Source organism: Thalia democratica, unplaced genomic scaffold (genome assembly GCF_965202585.1).
Source record: "Thalia democratica unplaced genomic scaffold, ktThaDemo2.hap1.1 HAP1_SCAFFOLD_270, whole genome shotgun sequence".
NCBI classification, from domain to species: Eukaryota; Metazoa; Chordata; class Thaliacea; order Salpida; family Salpidae; genus Thalia; species Thalia democratica.
Window position 1 is genome coordinate 1 of NW_028139380.1, and position 20,044 is coordinate 20,044.

The window sequence follows — 20,044 nt, forward strand, 5'->3', positions numbered from 1 at the left end:
TTCTATTTTTTGTTGTAAATATCCGTTTGTAAGTTTTTCTATGAAGTATACATATGTTTTAAAAATAGTATATTTTTAATGGTAATTTTTGACTTGTAATAGTAAGCTAAAAACATACTTAACAATTTATGAAAAAACCATATTTAGCGTTACATTTGCTTAATTAAAACGTAGAGAATAAAAAAACAAATAGTTATGTACTTATACTTTTGATATAAAGGTTTTCCTTATTTTATCTTTGAGTTATATTATCAATCTACTATGATAAATAATATTGCAAATTTGTTAAATAATAAGACCCATTTCGTAAAAATATACTTACTATGTTTTCGATCTTTAATTTTACACTATAATACTTAATTAAATTACAATAAGTTGTTTTTAAGTTAAAACAAAGTTCCATAACTATTAATAGATGAAACTTTAAAAAAGAAAACTTATATAAAAATTCACACTTAAGGTTTCTTTAACTTTTACTACATTTAAAAAAACAAATTTTTGAACCAGAACTTAGAAATAGAAATAGTTTTTCGAAGTAAATAAAATAATTTTAGGCTGTTTGGGGTAGCGCTTATGCAATAGACCTGAAAAGACAACTGTCCTTATACTGCGGGTATGAAAATAACGATATCGAATGCTTAGACGTCAAAAACCCAACAACTGGCGAGAATAACACAAGTGCTAAAACTTTGCATTTGATTTGTAAAGCAAAAGTCATAGTTGATCTTCTTGTATTTTTTGTCACGGAGTATTTCAAATACAAAGCTTTGTAATCAATAAACATACTCTAATTTTTGTTATCGTTTTAAGAACACAATTTCACAACCATCAAGTTTTAGTGTTTAAAAGAAAGGTTTCTGCTTGAGATGTTTTTTATGCTAACTAGTAATTTACACAGGTAGCAATAAACGAAACGATTCTACTAAAAATGTACTAGGAGGTCAGAATGAGCTAGAACAAAAGTAATTTTATAGTTTATTTTAACTATAGTTTAAAATAGATACTTGACACTTGTATATTTGTTTTTTAAGTTTTATTAAAATGCATGAAGTATTTCTACACAAGTTAACTAATAACGTTTTTTTATTTTATATTCAATTTTTTTATTACAAACTTTTATAATTATTTGTGTTAACATCAAGTAAAACTTTTGATTTGGTCTAAATTTTTTCCTACTAAAACCTGGTTTTAAATAAAATAATTAATAAGCACTTTTGTTGATAATCAAAAGCTTATAATAAGTATTTATTTACATAATGAAACTATTATTACGATTCATTCTTATCCTCCAATAAAACTTCTTGTACATGCTCTAAATTTGAACAAAAAAGTTTTTTTTTTGTTTAATGACCAACAACAAAAAAAAAATTGTTATTATTTTTTAAGTATAATTTAGTTTTTTTTTTTTCCAAAATTACATCTTTTTAAACTAGATTACTGAAGATCAAGACAAAACTGCATAAGTTTTATTACAAAAAAAAAACAGTAAATTTCTTTCTTTATACGTTATTGCATGATAATAGTGATTTCAAAGTAATATAGTAAAAAATAAATGTAATATTTCCAGAGAAACTTTTTCGAAGTACATATGCCAAGCCTGTAACACAGATAACGAAAAGAACGAAGAAGGAAAAGAAGACTCAACTATATTAGATGATTTGATAAACTTTCTGCTGAAAATTGACTTTTTCAAAGTATTTTTTTTATTTTTGTTTGTTAAACATTTTACTAACTTTTACCAAATAATATTTTTAAATGATTACAATGACTGTGTTTAGTAAAATAATTTTTTAATTATAAATGAATACAAATTTTACTTATAGTCTGTTACAAATTATTAATAGTATATATACTTATAAAGCTTTTTATTTATTATCTCAGATAAAACCTACAAGACATAAGAAAGCTAGTTATAATCTGATTTTTTTATCTTTAGTATTAATTTTTCTTACAAGTTATGTATAAAGCTGTTCTTAAAGCATTTTTGCTGGTTTATAGCGACGTTTAAAGTTTAAATGACATCTGTATAAAACATGAGAACTTTTACACACTATTAACTAGTTTGTTTTTGTTAGTAAAAAATAAATATCGGTTTTTATTCAAATGTTTTTAAAGTATATTCTGTTTAAATTAAGATTAATGAAAAAGTTAAAAGTTTTCAAAATTACAATCTGTTGCGTTTCAAAAGTTTTAACTATGTCATAATACTGTTTTTGTGTTATATTTTTCTGTTTCTAGCGCTTAAATTCAACTTCAGCCACTGGTTTTACAAGATTTTGCTAATACATTCATAATGAAAAATAAAATATGTATTAGTAGTGAATTAAAATAAACTTTATATATATTAAAAAAATTAAACACTTGTAGTTTTTTTTTTGTAAAAGATGTTGAAACCGTAGAAAATGTATGTAATTAAGTAACTAACTATAGTTTATTTATAGAACATGGCCCAAAAACTTGGAGGATTTGTATTTAATTTTTTCAGAGGTCTGGATGTTTTGATGAACGAAAGCTCTTTTCATAAAAAAGAAAATTTAAAAGGTTTTTTAATTGCATATTACTAAAAATAAGCATTAGTTATTGGGTAGAATAGTTCGAACAAATAAAGATTTAGTACAAGTATACAAAGTTTTTGTGTTTTTTAATAAAAGTTATTATAATGAGAAAGATTGAGCAAACTAAAATGCTTATGAAAATTAAAAGAAAAAAAGTGGTATATTAAAAATATTTTCAAAATCTTGATATATTTTTATGTTAGAAATATAAAGCTTAATACTTCAACACTTTTGATTGTAACAAAGAACTATTAAATAAAAAAAACGTTATCATTTTAAATTAAAAATACATTTTTTTAATTCTTAAAATAGGTTGTTCTATTGACCGTTGATTTAATTAAGTAAATCAAAAATAAAATAAGTAGTTAAAAATAAAACAAATATTCCGAAAAAAAGATTGAAATTAAACTTTATAGATTAAAAATTAAAACTAAAACAGACGTAGATGTGGAGAAAGAAAAGTTTTGTGAAAGTGTACTAATGGATGAAGAAAAAATTTATTTATGTGATGCTGCACTTGCATTTAACTCACCTTATCCAGTTATTTTGAGACCAGAACGAAATTGTGACGTAATAATATCTTACGACTTTAGCGCGAGAGATGAAGAAGACACGATGCCTTTTAAGGTTTACTGGTGTATTTATGTCCTATAGTAGTTTTTATAAAAGCATTTAAGATAACTACACTATACAGTTGTTTACAGAATGTTTGTTAAAAGTTAAATAAATAAAGAATATGTTGTAAAACTATGCATTTAGATTTGTTCATTTAAATTGCACTTAACGTTTTTTAGTTTTTGTTTTTATTTTTCACTCATACATTAAGCTTTTACTTACTTTTTTTCTTTATGAAATTGTTCGGTTTTCAGAGCTACCTAAATTTTATTCAAAATTAAGTTTTTGATTAAAAATCAAATTTCAGAACCTCCTACTTGCGGAAAAGTGGGCACAGTTGAATGACATACCGTTCCCTCGAATTGATGCTTCTGTATACGACAGAGAAGGACTAAAAGAAATGTATGTTTTCAAAGACACTGACCCCAAATGCCCTGTTGTCATTCATTTTTGCTTGTGCAATGTCATGTTCAGAAAGTTCAGTAAACCAGGTACAGTGATCTAAAATAAAAGTGTTAAGGATAGAAAATAAAAACTATAGCACTAACTTGGTCACTGCAATGACTTTTTAATGCGTTTGCTTTATGAAAAGTTTGATTTTGTAGTATATTACAACAGTTGGTAAATTTTAAAAACAACTCCACTTATATTACATATATTTCGAAGTCAGGATTTAAGTTATTTCTAGTAAAAACCGTATGTAGTGTATAAAAGGTATTTTAGTTTTTTACTAGTTTTAAATTTTTTAGAGAAAAATGTACTAATTTTCAGGAGTAATGAGGGATCCAGAAGATAAGGAAGGAAATTTTGATATATTTCCAAAAAATTCACCATACGCTACATTCGACTTGCAATATAAAACAGAAGAATTTGAAAAATTGCATAAACTTGTTAAATTTAACACTGAAATTAACAAACAAGTTAGTCTTTGTTAGACCTTTTTATTTTAAATGTACTATTGTTTGTTTTGATGTTCACATTTATTAAGAAAATTTTTATTAGTAGATAATTTTTATTATTTTCAGTTAAATAGATAACTTTAGACTTAAATCATTTATATCGCTTATAATTAATATGTAAAGACAAGTTTTAAACTAGATTAACAACACAAAAATCATTAATTTAAACTTTGAGTCTAGAAAAAAACTTCTATTGTTTTATAGTTACAAATATTCTTATTTTCTAGGAAAGTATTTTTAAAGTGCATAAAAAGTATATAATGAAAGTTATTAGTTTAACTCTATGTTGTTTTATAAAAAGCTTAACATAAAACTAACAACAAAAACACTTTGTGAGAGGTAAAAAAATAATTTAAAAATAAATCTTATGTTTAGTAAGAATATTAATTTGTTCAATACCATACAGAAAATACTTGATATTCTTGCGGAATGCGTTAAATCACGAAGAGGCTAAGTTCTGCAAAAAACCACTTCAAATGAGTATATATTAGAACAAGATTTTTTTTCTAAAAATTATGCTTTATTTTAGTGAAATTTTATCCTGAGATTCAGAAAAGTTAAAATATGTCGTAATTATGAAAAATTTATACTTAAAATAGTAATTTTGTAACTTTTATTTTGACGCCTCAAAAAAAAAAAAAAGAAATCTGAAAATTAGTTTGCTTTAGTTGTTTTAATGTTGACTTTTTTTAAATTTAAGACTTGGAAAATTCCAAGTAAATTAATTTTAAAAATTCGAAAAAGTATATAATTAAAGTTCGTAAACTGTTTGTACAATTCTTGCTTAAAACTAAAGGTTTAAACTTTTTTACCTGAAACGCTACTTCAATTGTAATATATTTTTGTTACAAAACTATTTTACAATTTTTTTTATTTAATAACGGTATCATAAAAATACAATAGTTAACATCAATTTAAAGTTGATAAAAGTACACATAAGTCTGTAAATATGTATGAATATTGTATAAAAATAAATTAAAATATACAAAGTTTCTTGTCACAATTTGTATTTTTCAAGTTTATTTAATCTTGTCTTTGAACAAGTTTATTTAGCCTAAATTCGGTTTATCAATTTAGATTGATATAAAACAAACTTTATATAAGTTCATCAGATTAGTATAAATTTTGTTTAATTGTATTAATGTAATAACGAATAGTTAAAACACAAACGCTTTAAAATATAGAATATTTTATTGGAGGTAAAAAAAAAACTAAGTTATCTAGTTGGTCAAAAAAAATTCATTTTATAATTATGTTTTATACAATAAGTTTACTTTTTAAACTAACATAATGATTTTTTTTTTGATAAATAATGATACGAAAGGCAAAAAAGCGCGTCACTTTACTTTACGTGTTCAGATTTACAACTTGTAAAGTTTTTATTGATGATTTAATTCTTAACGAGATAAAGTATTTTTAAGTATATTTCTAAAGAATATTAATTTAGAGAGCTACTAGTAAGTAAAAAGTAAAAAAAAATAATTAGATTAGTAATATTATAATGTTTTACGTACTATACTTTGATTATAACTAAACGTTTAAGTTTTTTATTTATTTTATATACAAGTATAACATAACTACCTACTACCACTGTTTCAAAAATACGAATAAATAAAGGTCTTTTAGTAGTACACTTTCAATGTATGTGAGAGGTATAGTAAGTTAAGGTATTTTGTAGGAAGTATACCTCGAAAATCCTTTTGCTTTAAGGAAATCCAAATCTACTGACTAACATATATTAATTTGTTAAATATATTTAAACAAATATATTTCAAGTTTATATTAATTTTTTGAGATATGCTATAAAAACTAAAAAATCCAAAAATTGCCAATATCCCTTAAAATTAGTTAGTTTCTATAAAATGTTATTTAACTGACCAATAAAGTATTAAGCGTAAAAGAAAGTTCAGAATATTAATAATAAACTTTTATTGTATATTTTATAAATGCAACGTAGACTCAAAAAAGCCATAAAGTCCCACTTTTTCTATAAGCTCTAGCACCAACCAACGGTCCCTGTTTATGAAAATAATATAAATTGTTATAATTCAATAGTAAGCAATAAAATGCTTTAAAAAACATGCTCTAATAACAAGTAACAAAGGTTCAGTTATGTTTTGAACTAGTTAAGTTAAGAAGAAAATTACAAACTTTCTTTAATTTAGAGTGATTAAATTTTGAACAACTGGCTCAATTCAATGTGACTGTAATGGCCGACGGCAGTCAGCGGTTTTCACTCTATCTCTTGTTTCAAATTATTTTTATGTTTATAAACACTTAATAATCACTTAATTCGCTTAAGTGTAGTTGTTCTTGTTCACCAGTATCCCTGCACGTTTTAGCAGTTTGTTGCAGTACTAATCGTTATTTGAGCACGATGATGTATACTTTAGATTAGACTTTTGAGCCGTGATGTTATTTGTGGTACTTTATTTAGTTAAAGTTTGAGATGTTAGTTTTGTGTTATACTTGTCAGTTTTTAATCGTCATTGTTATTCGCACTTTATTTCAGTTTAAATAATTGTTTAAGTCCAGTAAACCCTTAGCAAACCTGATAGATTAAATAACGAAGTTAGCTCAAGGACTAACTTAGCATTATATATAAGAGTGTTGTTGTCAGTTCAACACCAGGCCCATGTTATACATATAAGTAACCAAGCACATACCCTCATTAGTTTTATGACGCTTATTTTTCAGGTTATTACTATTACTTATCTCTTTCTAAAACAATGTAATAACTAGCTCATAGTCGTTATAAAGAATACACTTAGCAATGTGTGCAATTTTTTTTTGCTTATCACTTTATGTATTTGTTCTGCTAGCAATGTATAGCTGTTTTGCAACTCCATACTTAACTTATTTATTTAATACGGTTATCAATTTTGTAACCTTTAGTAGATTGAAATCTAATGAGCAAGGGGAATTCAGGTAATACTAGTAAGATAATTCCAGGTTTTAAACAGGTTTTCACGCCTTACCTTTAACGTTCGGCTGCAAAGCGAAAAACAGGAAGGTCTGATAACACCACACCCATAGGTAGCAATTGTAACGAGCAAACCCCTCTAATAAGTAACTGTTGTACGGTACTACAGTCCCCTAAAAACTACAATAGGTGTACCCCTTACTACATATAAATATAAAAACAAACGTGTAGAAAACATAGTAATTGTAAAACTAAACTAAGGTTATTTAAAAATAACAAAGATAAACATATTTATAAATTTTATTTTATATATTGTGCTTTATGAAGAAAACGTACTTATTCAAATTAGTTTTAACAGAGAAACACCGTTAGTTTTAATGTTACTTATAACGTATTTTGCAATAATTCCTACTTTATATACAATCTAATTATTTCTTTATGAAATTTAACTACAAAATATCACTAATGACTACTATTTTACAGTTTTATATCTACCATCGAAATTATAAAGTGTTTAATTTAAGCAAAAATTGTTTTTTTGTACTTTATACACTGGCGCTTTTTTTTTTGTAAGCAAGATGTTTTTTATTTATATTTCTGATATTAAAAACATATGTATTAAAAAAGGAAGAATTAAAATGTACTTTGCAATAAAAAACATCGTGTTCTGTTTAAAATTTAGCATCTTTGAGTTTTAACCAATCATAACTTAGTGCAGAGTTAAAAAATAATAATACTACATGTTAAAATTGTATTTCAAATCTGCTACAATTTATTCAATTGACTTACAACAACCCTAGTATGCTTTTAATATCAACAGTTAATGGTTTAAAAACGAAGCTTATAAATCTTGCAAGTATATTTTACAGTTTATACATCAGTTAAAAAAAAATTGTTAGTTGCATACTTTTTTAACTTATACGTCTCTAAAACTTCAAATTACCAGTTTAGTTGCATGTTACAAAGTACAGTTCATTTGTAAAGACGACTTTTGTTTTGTATGTACTACAGTTGTAAAAATTATAGTTTGTTGCAAAAGTCTTTTGCTTGAAACAACCGAAGTACAATTCAATTAATATTTTTGCACTCTTAGGCTGTTTTATTTGTAATTGTTATAAAGTTTTTTTAGAGATTTAGAGTAAATAATTACGTCATAATAAAAATATTTCAGTAAAACTAAATCTTTTATAAAGTACTGTAATCAATTTTGACTTGAATGATAATGTGTCAACACTAAAAACTAAAAAATGAGACTGTTTACATTATCAAGGAGGTGCATAGTAATGTTTTTAATCATATTTATGTCTTTTACATGGATGGTTGAAAGCACTGAGCTTCAGCTTTTGGAAACCAAAGAACCTGCACCTTACCAAGTAATTTTGTTGGCCAACGACAAAATAAACGAGCAAGGAAAGCTTGTATGGGACTTTGCGGCAACAGGAGTTATTTTAAACGAGCAATGGGTTTTGACTACTATGGGCTTTAATAGATTAAGAGACTATTATGCAAAAAATTTAACTAAAACCACAGTCATTGCCGGTGATACAAATTTTTTAGAAAACGTAGAAGATACTTCGAGCAGATACAGGCAGACGTTATTGGCTTGCGATATTAAAGTAGTTAAGAAATTCATGTTGCTTAAAGTCAACGGCAAGTTTCATATAGACGGTAAAAACATCCAGAGAGTCCAGTTGCCAAAGACCTACGTGAGTGGAGCACATACTTTGGAGAACGGTTTTCCGTCGAAATCTGACAAGTGCCAGGTGTGGGGATGGAAGAAGGGTTCAATGGAACCAATCGGAGAAGTCCAGAATGTCGGTAAAGTTAAGATAACTGAACTTGAATTTATGAACTCGAACCAGTATATAGGAGTTAAACGTTCGTTAACTACCATGAGAAAAATTATGAAGTCATTCCAAAACAACCGATGCCATGCTGGAGAATGCACCGAGATGAAAATTGTTGGTATGCCCCTAATGTGCAGGCGCCAAGATGACAAGCCTTGGATACTAATGGGTGTAGGAGACTGGGATCCGAACTGGCAGTGGACGGACATAAACCATGCCTTTGTCAGGGTTTCCACCTATATTTACGAGTTGCGACAACAGATGCAGGCATCAACTCCGGATCTCTATTTGTACCAAGGAGTTGAAGGGCAGCCGTCGAAGTTTGCCTTCCAAGCAATAGTGAAGGGTGACGCACCAAGGAAGCGAGCAAAAGTATGTGCACCAGTGCCAGGGAGCGATCGTTTCCCGCAACAAAGTGCTGACGGCGGCGAGCTGCTTCGACAACAACCTTCAGGGCCAAAGTGTGACTCAGGTCACGGTCGTAGTGGGAGTGACGGACTTAAGAATTGGGGGGACCGAAATAATCGCTCGCAGTTGGTGGCAGTATGACGAAACAGATTTGGAGGGTGGATCAAGGCCACAACAGCAGGAAAATACGACCAGTATGACGACTTTGATTTTTACAACATCGGCATCATCGAGTTGAGTAAAGATCTCACCTTTGACGACAACGTCAAAACAGTCAACTTGGCCAGGACAACCGAAGGTTTGGAGGGATGCACCGTATCGAGTTGGGAAAAAAAAGGTCAGAGCTACTACCCCATGATCAGGTACGATATATTATTTTTGTATAACTAGTAAATTGGTAAATTTTTAGGAGAATTTTCAAGTTGTTTAAACTCTTTTTCCATGCTTAAGATTAATTAAAAGAAGTTTAATGTATTTTTGTTAACATTGCACTTGTTTTTAAGAAGTCAAATTGATAAACTAAAGTTTATAAATGATCTACTAGACCAGTTTTTTATTATTTGATACATTTTTTTCTACTTCTTTAATAAAATACAATAGTTTTCAAAAAAAAAAAAACTTTAGATATTTTATCTAACATATTCTAACTGCAAAACAACTTTTGCCCTGTAGGGATCTTCAGTTTGAGATTGATTTAATCTGTCAATCTAAATTAAGCAAATAGTTGGAACATAATATAAAACTAAAAAAAAGTTAAAAGTAGTTTTATTTTACTGTTTGTAATTAATAAAAATTTATTTAAATTTTGTGTTTTATACTTTTTTAAAGTACTTAATAATGCGACAACAATAACTGCAATTTAGTTTAATTTAAGTTTAAACTGTATTCAACACTTAATAAAAATTTTAATACTTCATAAAAACGAACTTAAATAAATTTTGGTTTGTTTTAATGTGTAAAGTTAAGAATTTTTAGCCTCTTGTTTTGTTTTTGGTATTAAATATTTTCCACCTACAGGGCGAAAAAGGTGTTTTGTAACTAAAGTCTGACAAATATAATCTTGGTAACTCTTTTATCTAAGAGTAAGAGTTTGTTCTGTTATAAGTGGACTTTCACTTAAACTAGAGTATTATTGTGTTTATAGTTGTTTTTAGTTGATTGTTAGTTAATTCAAATGCGACTTGGTTTTAATACAGCTGTTTTTCACCACGATATTGAACACTCATAAGGCAAAAATTACTTTTGTTTAGTTTGTATGACTTAATAACATATGTTATAGTTATAAAAATAGTTATCATTAAAAAATCCTTCTAATTGGTACACTTAAGTTAAGTAACTATTTTGTAGATCTATAACTTGTTTACCGTTTAAAAGTCACATAACCGACAAACCTTTTTTCAGGTACCGACACGTGTCAGTGTTGGAGTCGAAGAGGTGCAACTCGCCGATGCTGAAGCCGAACGTGCTGGAGAAGTTCTTCGACGAGCACCTGTGCGTGAAGGAACGGGAGGAAGGCCAGTACCCCAGCATAGAGGAGGGAGCGCCCATGACCTGTTACGTCGAAGGTAGAGTTTACTTGGTGGGGATTGCCAGTTTCGCGGCGAACTTCGGCGAACTTTCGCTGGAACGGTTCGGAGGCGAGCAGGGACCGAAAATATTCACCAGCATCCCCGCGCACGTTCGATGGATCGACGCGAAGGTGCAGGCGTAAGGAGCGGTAACAAGAAGATATTATGAATGTGCATGCGAATAAAAAGGCAATAAAAATGTAAATAAGTTATTTTGTGAGTTTTTTATGCAGGTTTAAGTTAATTCAAGTAAACAAATTAAAAAAAATTTTGTAAAGAAGCTTATTTAATACAAAGAGTTTAGCAGTTTAACTTGTCGTAGTTTTATGATAAAGCTAACTTATAGTAAAGTTTTAGTTTTATTATCAGATCAGTTAATTTTTTAATATTTTGTCTTATTCTATTAATACAAATCTTAAACAAAAAGGTTCATTATTAGTGCATTTTTTGTACTCAACAACAGTGGTATCCTATATTCAGTTCAAAATTTTATTTTTTTTAACAAAACAAAGTTTCACTCGCTTGAATAAAATGAAACGAGATCGTCAGTTGAATAAAAACTTATTCAAATAGTATAAAATTGTACTTGAATAATATTTCATTTAACTGATGATCTCGTTTGATTTGGTTCAAGCGAGTGAAACATTGCTTTGTTAGTAAAACTTAAAATGTTGAATTGATCATTCTCTACATAATTAAGTGGAGGACTTTTATTGTTATGTATAAAGTAAAAAGTACACAGTATTCTATATTTAGACTAGAATCAAGTAGATAAATGAATAAATTACAAGACTAGCGTTTACACTGACACCTAAACAAAGTACTTTACAAATGCTAAAAGTACAAATGCAGCATTTTAAAAATTCCAATAATCAAAACTTCGTTATATGTTAAAAAGTAAGATAACTCTTATAGGCAAGTCGCGGAGTTGCTTGAAACTAAAATTTTTAACTCTGAAGAATAAACTCGTTAGAAAAACACCAATACTACTTGATACTAATATAAAGTCTTAAACTATATAGAAATATACTAGAAAATTAAAATAGAAATTTACGAATACTTTGTTTGAACCAACTGTTGGTAACTTTATCGTTATTAAAAAATCAGTTGTTATTCAATTTTTACAGCTTGTAAGTTCATTCAACCCGAATAACTCCTACATAACTGAAATATTTTTTGGCTTCTTAATCTTAAAGTTAACTTTGGAATTTTTGACATTTTTCAACTTTACTGCACAGTTTAGAAGGTTCACTAGACCCTTAAACCAGCGGCGAGCAAGCACTTGGTGGTCGCGGGCGCCAAATAGAAATAGAAATCTTTGCGGGCTTTTTAGTTTTAGAAATCTTTTTAGTTAATAGTTATGACGTCACTTTTTTTTACAGACCCTCAAAATAATCTGAAGTAAATGTATTTGGTAAATCATCTCTTACCTAAAGTGTTGTACAATTAAACTTTATTCAAATTCATGAAGTCAAACGCTTCTAATCTAATAGCTATTGAGACAAGTACTTTTATAATAATCTACAATTTTTATATAAAGTTTAATAAATAAATACAAAACTATAGGTTTTAAAACTTTTATTAAAAAAGCTTAAAGTTAGTTTATAGACTTTTGTGCCGTATTGCCTAAATCGTTCTTTCTACTTAAATAACTTTCAATATTAATATATTAATTGATATAACAAATTTGTACATTGTTATATATCAAATTTTTTGTTAGTTGTTTGAAAAATTATAACTAAATAAAATAGTCTCCCGTGTAGTATTTTGTACCCAGGTCGAAAATACGTGATAGTACGGAAAGTGCGTAGTTATAGACAGCTTCGAACTTTAGCTTAAAAATTAAGACTTTCTGGCTTAGTTGTCAATTAATTGTAAACTTGATAAACAAAAACTAAAACTTTATTAGTTTAGGATTTGCATTGGTAAAAATTTATTATTCCAGATAGTAACAAAAAAAGTTTTTAAATAGCTTTTATCAAACAAACGAATCAACACGATAAGTACTAATCAAAAAATATCATTTTGGTAGACATCAACAAAAAAGTACAGTCAGAAAAACAAAAAAAATCTGAATAATTCTGAAATGCATTTTAAAATTAGTATTAAGATAGTGCTTTGTAAGAAAACTAAAGATTACAAGTATTATTATCTAGCAATTTGTATAAGGTTTGATCATACCAAATCGGTCATCAAACCACAAGCCTTCGGTAGACTGGGACCGGTTTCGTCTTTATTAGGACTCATCAGTCAGCCACAACCGAAAAACATCATCAACCAAAGTCAACAATCTACAAACAGTTTCTACATACTAGAACATAATAAAAACGTTTGCTAGTATTGATCACTGACTGATGAGTCCTATTACGGACGAATCTGACCTCAGTTTATCGAAGGCGTGTAGTCTGATGGTCGAAATGGTATGAACCTTATCTTAAGTCGAGCGTTTCTCACGGCATACGAAGTCCAGGTTAGGTTTTATTGACTTTCGTCTATGTTTTCGTTAATAATTTAAAGACATAAAATTATTAGAAATAAAAAGTTTAAATTTTTTGCCTTTAGCTCTAAATGGTGTTCTTTAAAATTTATCTTCTTTTTGAATCCACGCATTCCGCAAGAATATGAAGTATTTTTTGCGTGAAGTTTAATAAATTAACACTTTTGCAAAAACATGAAATATTGATTTTATTTATCGCATTCAAATAGTTTCTTTTGTTAGTTTTAAGTAAAATATATATAATAAAACAATATAAAGTTAAACTGTTAATCTTTTTATTTGTTCTTTGAAATAATCCTTAAAACTTAAGTACAATAAAAATTACTTGAACTAGTCAAAAAGCGTTACTACAAATGAGTACAAAAGCGAATAAAAAAACAAACTTGTTTGTTAATTTCAGTGTTAAACTTGACGAGGTCATGCAATCTTTCGAACTCTTCTTTCTCGTAGTGCAAGTCAAACGTGCTGTTGTATGGTGAATCTTTTGCAAATATATCAAAATCTCCTTCCATGTCTTCTGGATCCCTCATAATTCCTAAAAATTTAAACACATTAGTCACGAACTTGAAAAGTAGTGACATTTATTTGTTGTTCAAACATTTACATAAGCTATATAAAGCATATGAAATATGTTATAGAATAAACTTTATAACAGTAATACAATTACTTATACAAATATAAACTGCTAGATATGACATATAATAGGGGTGGGCAACGTACGGCCCGCGGGTCGGATCCGGCCCGCGAGCAAAGTGACAGGCCCGCACAGGGTCAATATTACAAACTTTTCATAAAACTTTTATAATACTTTTACAAAACAAAACTGTAAGAATTCGACTTTAAAAAAATGCTAAAAAATTACTTTATGAACTAATGTGTGCTAATAAATACACTATTTTGTCATAATATTTTTTGTTGTTCTAACTTATTTGGAATATCTTTTTGCCAAATTACCCCGTGCAAAAAGTTTCTTTAAGTACGATATTTGTCAATATCAATTTGTAGACATTATTTAAACATCTGACTTGTCTCAATCCTCATCTTAAGTTGTCAGACTTGAGAAAGTTTTGTGAATTTGAAGATTTCAAAAAAGGATCAACTGTATTCATAAAATTAGAATCCGGCCTGATCCAAAACTTTTTTTAAAATTAATATCCGACCGGATCCGCATCTCGACTTAAAATTATTAGTCAGATTCGGACCTAACAATTTATATTTCGGCTGGATCCAGCCACTGGTTTATCATGTTTATTATTTATATGAAAGTTATACTTTAGTTTATTTTATTTCATCGTTACAAAAAACTACAGCATTGACCAAGATACTAATAAACATAAATTGCAGACTGTTTAATTTTGAAATACTTAAAAATAAATTGTATTAATTACTCAAAAAAAGTATCTGCAATCTACATAGATATTTATTTCGAAATTGAACTTCAAGTAAAAGTCACAGCAGCAGTGTTACTATTTTTTAAGGATACAATACTGTTAGATAGAACACATAAAAATTTAACTAGAGCATTTTGTATAGTATGTTATAAAAACTTATAACAATAACGAACTCTGTAAGTTACTTATATTGCATACACCAGGGATTGACAAACATTTTGTGGTCGTGGGCCAAGCTTTAAAAAAATACATGTGGGCCGCAGTTGTAGTTTGCACCGTTAATGATAGACCACAAAATATCTAATGTAAGTTTCTAATCTAAAGTGATTATAACTAAGACCTTTTTTACTATAAGTTTAAAACCCAAAAAACTAGTGTAACTTTTATTTTCTGGGCCATATATGCATGATCGTCTGTCGTATTTCATTTATATTAAACTATTGCTTACAGGCCACACTTTTACCCTTCGCGGCCGCAGTTTGTTTAGCCCTGGCATATACAATGCTTGTATAAATTAAACTTTAAACTTTGTTCAATGTACCTGGTTTACTGAACTTTCTGAACATGACATTGCACAGGCAAAAATGAATAACAATAGGGCATTTAGGGTCAGTGTCTTTGAAAACATACATTTCTTTTAGTCCTTCTCTGTCGTATACAGAAGCATCAATTCGAGGGAACGGTATGCCATTCAACTGTGCCCACTTTTCCGCAAGTAGTAGGTTCTAAATTTGTTACTTAAAACCTTTATCAGCAAACAACTTATCTAAGTAGCTATAAAAAAAAGCTTAGAAATCAAAAAATAATACATAAAATTTATATTTTTTTGTCAATTTTATTTGAAATGTTAGTAGAAATTAGTAAATAAACATTTTGTGGAGAAAAAATTATATTGTAAAGTTTAAGTTATAAAATTCTACCGATAAACCAAGGTTTCACAGAACTTTACCTTTATTTTAAAGTTAAAACTAGTGTTTACAAAAATAATTCGTATCAAAAATTAAAGTGAAGTAAGTTTGTCATAGCAACTTCAAAAGCTTAAAATACAACTTTAATTTATCTAAAACATTTTACTTACCCTAAACGGCATCATGTCATCTTTTTCTCTCTTGCTAAAGTCGTAGGATATTATTACGTCACATTTTCGTTCCGGCCTCAGTATAGTTGGGTAAGGAGAATTGATTGAAAGTGCGGCATCACCTATATAAATTTCATCTTTCTCACTTAAATCTTTTTCGTTGAACTTTTCTTTTTCAACTTCTACGTCTGCTTTAATTTTATTTGTTAATATATGAAACTTGATTTAAACATCTTTTTGTTATGATTGTTTTAAGTATTATCGAAAAAATAATAATTTTAGAGAAACATTAACACTACTTATTGAACAATAAAAGAAGCGCTCAGAAATTTGGTCTTGAACAAAAAAACCTTTCGATTATCAACGATGCACAACGAAAGTCGAAATAAAACATATTATAAAGTTCACGGCTTAATAAAAAATAAAGAAAGAATTTGCTTTCAATTTCAAAAAAAGTTATATTTTTGATTAAAAAAAAGTATTTAGTTTACATCAATACTAAAATTTAAAGTGCTCAAGTATTCTAATATAAGCAAGTACATATTTATAAATTTCTTTTTAATAAACTTGATATGTTTAGATTTTATAACTTAAGCTATTTTTTTTAATAGTCATCAGAAATAAATTTGCTTTATGAAGTCTGTCTGATTGTCAATTACATTAAAATATAAAACAGACTACATATCTAAATTCTATTACTCTATTAACCTGAGCTATTTAAAGAAAAAAGCAATACTATTTATTAACAGTGTAACTCAATTGAACAACCATTAATAGTAATTAAAGATATTTTGTTATTTGTTAACCTTCCAAATTCTTACTTTTGTCAAATAAATTTTCGATGTTCCGGCATAAAAATTCATACCTCTGAAAAAATTAAAAACTAGTCCTCCTCTTTTCTGACTTCTCGACTAGAAATAAATTGTTTTCAGATGTTTTTTAATTTCCATATATTGTTCTAAGAACTTGTAATTGCTGAGTATTAAAACGTAAATATTTTTTAAACTTAAAACAATACTAAAACTTACTTAAATTTATACTTATTTCAGTAAAATATAAGCTTGTTTTAGAAATGTACTAACAGAATCTTAGTAATACAGCAGATGGCTTACATAAAAGGCATAGTAACAAAGTTTAAAAAATAAAAACACAAAAAGTAAAATAAAAACAACACTTTTTGTATGTATTTTATAATAAAAAAATTAAAACAAGTTTACAGAAGTTCTTAATGACTACTAAGATAGCTTTTTACGTATTTCTAAAAGTTATTAGGTTTATATAGTAAAATGTACTGTGCTGTATAAACAATAAACAAAAATACAAAAAAATGGCTAAACTAGTAAAAAGTTCAATTACATTTGATAAAAGAAGTATAATTTGCTTTTAACTAGTTTTATATACCTTATAATTTTAAACTTGAGGATATTTTTGATAACTAAATTCCAAAGTTTTAACAGTCGTATTGAAATTAGTTTTACAAATGAAAATAATTTTTACTTGGTTTTATACTTTAAGAATATGTTTTATGTTAAAAGTTAAGCAATTGTTGCAATATTTGCAAAGCGTTTGTTGCAAACCTTCAAAAAACTTTATTTTGAAAATATTATTTTGTAAAATTACTTTGAAAAAATCAATCTTCATCAGAAAATTTATAATTCCGTCTGTTAAACTCATATTCGTATTTTCATTCCTATTTTCCACTGTCAGGTTTTTTTCGTTTTCTGTTTTTTCAAGCTCGGGCTCAACAGCTTGGTTCATGTATTCCAAAAATGACTCTCTAAAAGTATAAACAAGTTTATTTGAATTATATCTCGTAAAAAGTCATTTTCATCAAGCAAAACTATGCATTGAGAGAATTTAACTGTCCTTATTGTATTTTTACAAAGTTTGATGTTAGTTTACTTTTTATTATTTTTGTTAATTTTATTATAGACGAAAAGTTATACAAATATGTGATGATATTTATCGACCAAAAAACATTGAACTATTTAAAAATTCAAAAACATTTTTTTGGTTTTAAAACATTTTTTTTATTTTACTTAATGTTTTCACCTAACAAAAACTAAAATAACTACATATATATATAATAAACACGATTAGTACTTTAGATGTATTGTTACACAAACAAAAATGTCGTGTAGATGGTTGTAATTAAACCGTTTAAATTTAAGTTTAATGATATCGTTATATTTTATGCTTTTTATTAAAAACATTAAAAAGTTAGCATATGACTTAATAGTTGAAATTAACTACAAAATAACTTTAGTTCTAGTTCATTCTGATCTCCTACCACATCCTTAACTGAGCTGTTTCGGTAATCGCTACCTGTGTAAATTTATTATGTGTAAAACTTTAATAAAGTTGCAATTATTCACAAAATATAAATAAATACTTGTTAATACTTGTTAATAGCTCAAAAGCAATTAGTGTGGAACAAATTACAAACAGTTTTTTATATTAAATATTTTAAAATGTTCTTTTAACTTTATTTTCAGTACACAGTAGCACAACTTAAATAATATTTAAATTATTTAAATGATGATTCTATATAATTCCGAATATGTAATATTTATTCGAACCCGCGAAAACTTAAGTTAATAAACCCGCTTTTTCTATCAGATTTCACCTGTAACTATAAGAATTCCCATCCCTGTGTTAGATGGATGTAAAAGTTGTTTTAATTTTTTAAATATTTTTAAATAAAATACAATTATAAAAAGAATATAAAGTTGTTTCGAATAGTGAAAATTTAAGAAGTTAGTTTTATTTTAATATGTATAAAAGAAGTATTTAATGTTGTAACTATTTAACTATAATTAAATTAAAACAGTAAATATTTTTTTCTTTTTTAACATATAAAGAACTTTAAACCTAAAAAGTTTTGAACGAAAAAAATTAACTTACATTTGTCGGCTAAAATTCCTTTGGTAATATTTCTTCCTTCCATAATGGTTATTTCTAAATGATCACAAATGTGTAGTGTATTCTTAAAAAAATATTTCTACTAATAGTTAATCAATCGAAACTAAATAACTTTGAGTTTTGTTTTCAAAAAAAGAGTATTTTTAAGCTTCCCAGAAACATTTACATCTTGTTTTTATATTTATAACTACTCTAAATACCAAACTTTTTTTTCATTATACTAAAAACTGTTACTTAGTACTAAAATTAGTCATGCTCGATAAGAAAATTATCAAAAAAATCTTAAATAGCGAATACTTAATAGCATATTTAACATAGTTTTTAGTAGGAAACATTACCTTAATCGACGAAGGTCCATCGTCTGCAAATAATAAATGATTACCGTTATCTTAATTTTATACAAAGCAAAGCTTAAAGGCATCAGTAATAACTAAAGTATTTAAACTCTTATACTAGTTGTGTCAAACTTTAATATTTTTGTAAAACACTTATTAATAAGACACTTTACTATTAATTTATACAAAAATAAAAAAAGCAACTTAAACTTTAAACCAAGTACATAAAATCAACATTTTCTACATTTACTATTTATATGAAGTTTCACAATAATAAAATAAATCTGCAAAATAAAAAAAAATTATTTAGTTAAGACTGACTTTTTTTCATTGCCGTTTCTTAACTTGATGAGATTTTTTAGTGTTCCAAGTTTGATGTTTGTACTTTTTGACAAAATTTCAATCAGATTTATGATTTTTGGATATATACTTACTATCTAAATTGCTCGAGTAGGTAAGTATTTTCAATACTTTTATCAATCACTTTGCTACACAATGTTTCTATAGTTTTAAAGTTTATAACACTATAAAATTTATTATGCTAAACTCGAAGAAGGCTTACTTATATAACTATATTTGCCTACAATACGCTTCATCTTGTATTGGAACTAATCACCTAGCTAGTTCAACTATACTAAGCTTGTTAATAAACTGAATGGCATTAGATTTGTAATAAGTAGTTAACAATTAACTTGTATTACTGTTAAACTTAATCAGAATTTGTGATCATGAAAAAATGTATTTCAAATGAATAAAAAGAACGAAAAAAAACTAACAATAAAAACTACGAAGCATGAACTCAATTAATCAATCTACATTCAACAAATCAAAGCAAACATCGTGTTTGCTTCGAAAACAACTTTCAAACTTAATAGCGACAAAAGCTAAAATACCGCTGAAAAAGCTACAAATAGCTGAAAAATTCCAAAGTTAATTATTTATATGC

The 20,044-nt window shown here is 27.1% G+C and overlaps 1 protein-coding gene across 1 annotated transcript; it reads left to right on the forward strand.

Moving 5' to 3' along the window:
- Nucleotides 1-554: 554 nt before the first annotated feature.
- LOC145846083 (cytosolic phospholipase A2-like) lies at nt 555-4,583 on the forward strand (the record flags this gene model as incomplete). The annotated part of the gene is made up of 8 exons (XM_082952998.1): nt 555-678; nt 899-962; nt 1,568-1,694; nt 2,442-2,541; nt 2,995-3,182; nt 3,478-3,661; nt 3,942-4,090; nt 4,536-4,583. Coding segments are annotated over 8 exons (984 nt in total), but the record flags the coding sequence as incomplete, so codon positions are not given.
- Between the last annotated feature and the right edge of the window lie 15,461 nt (nt 4,584-20,044).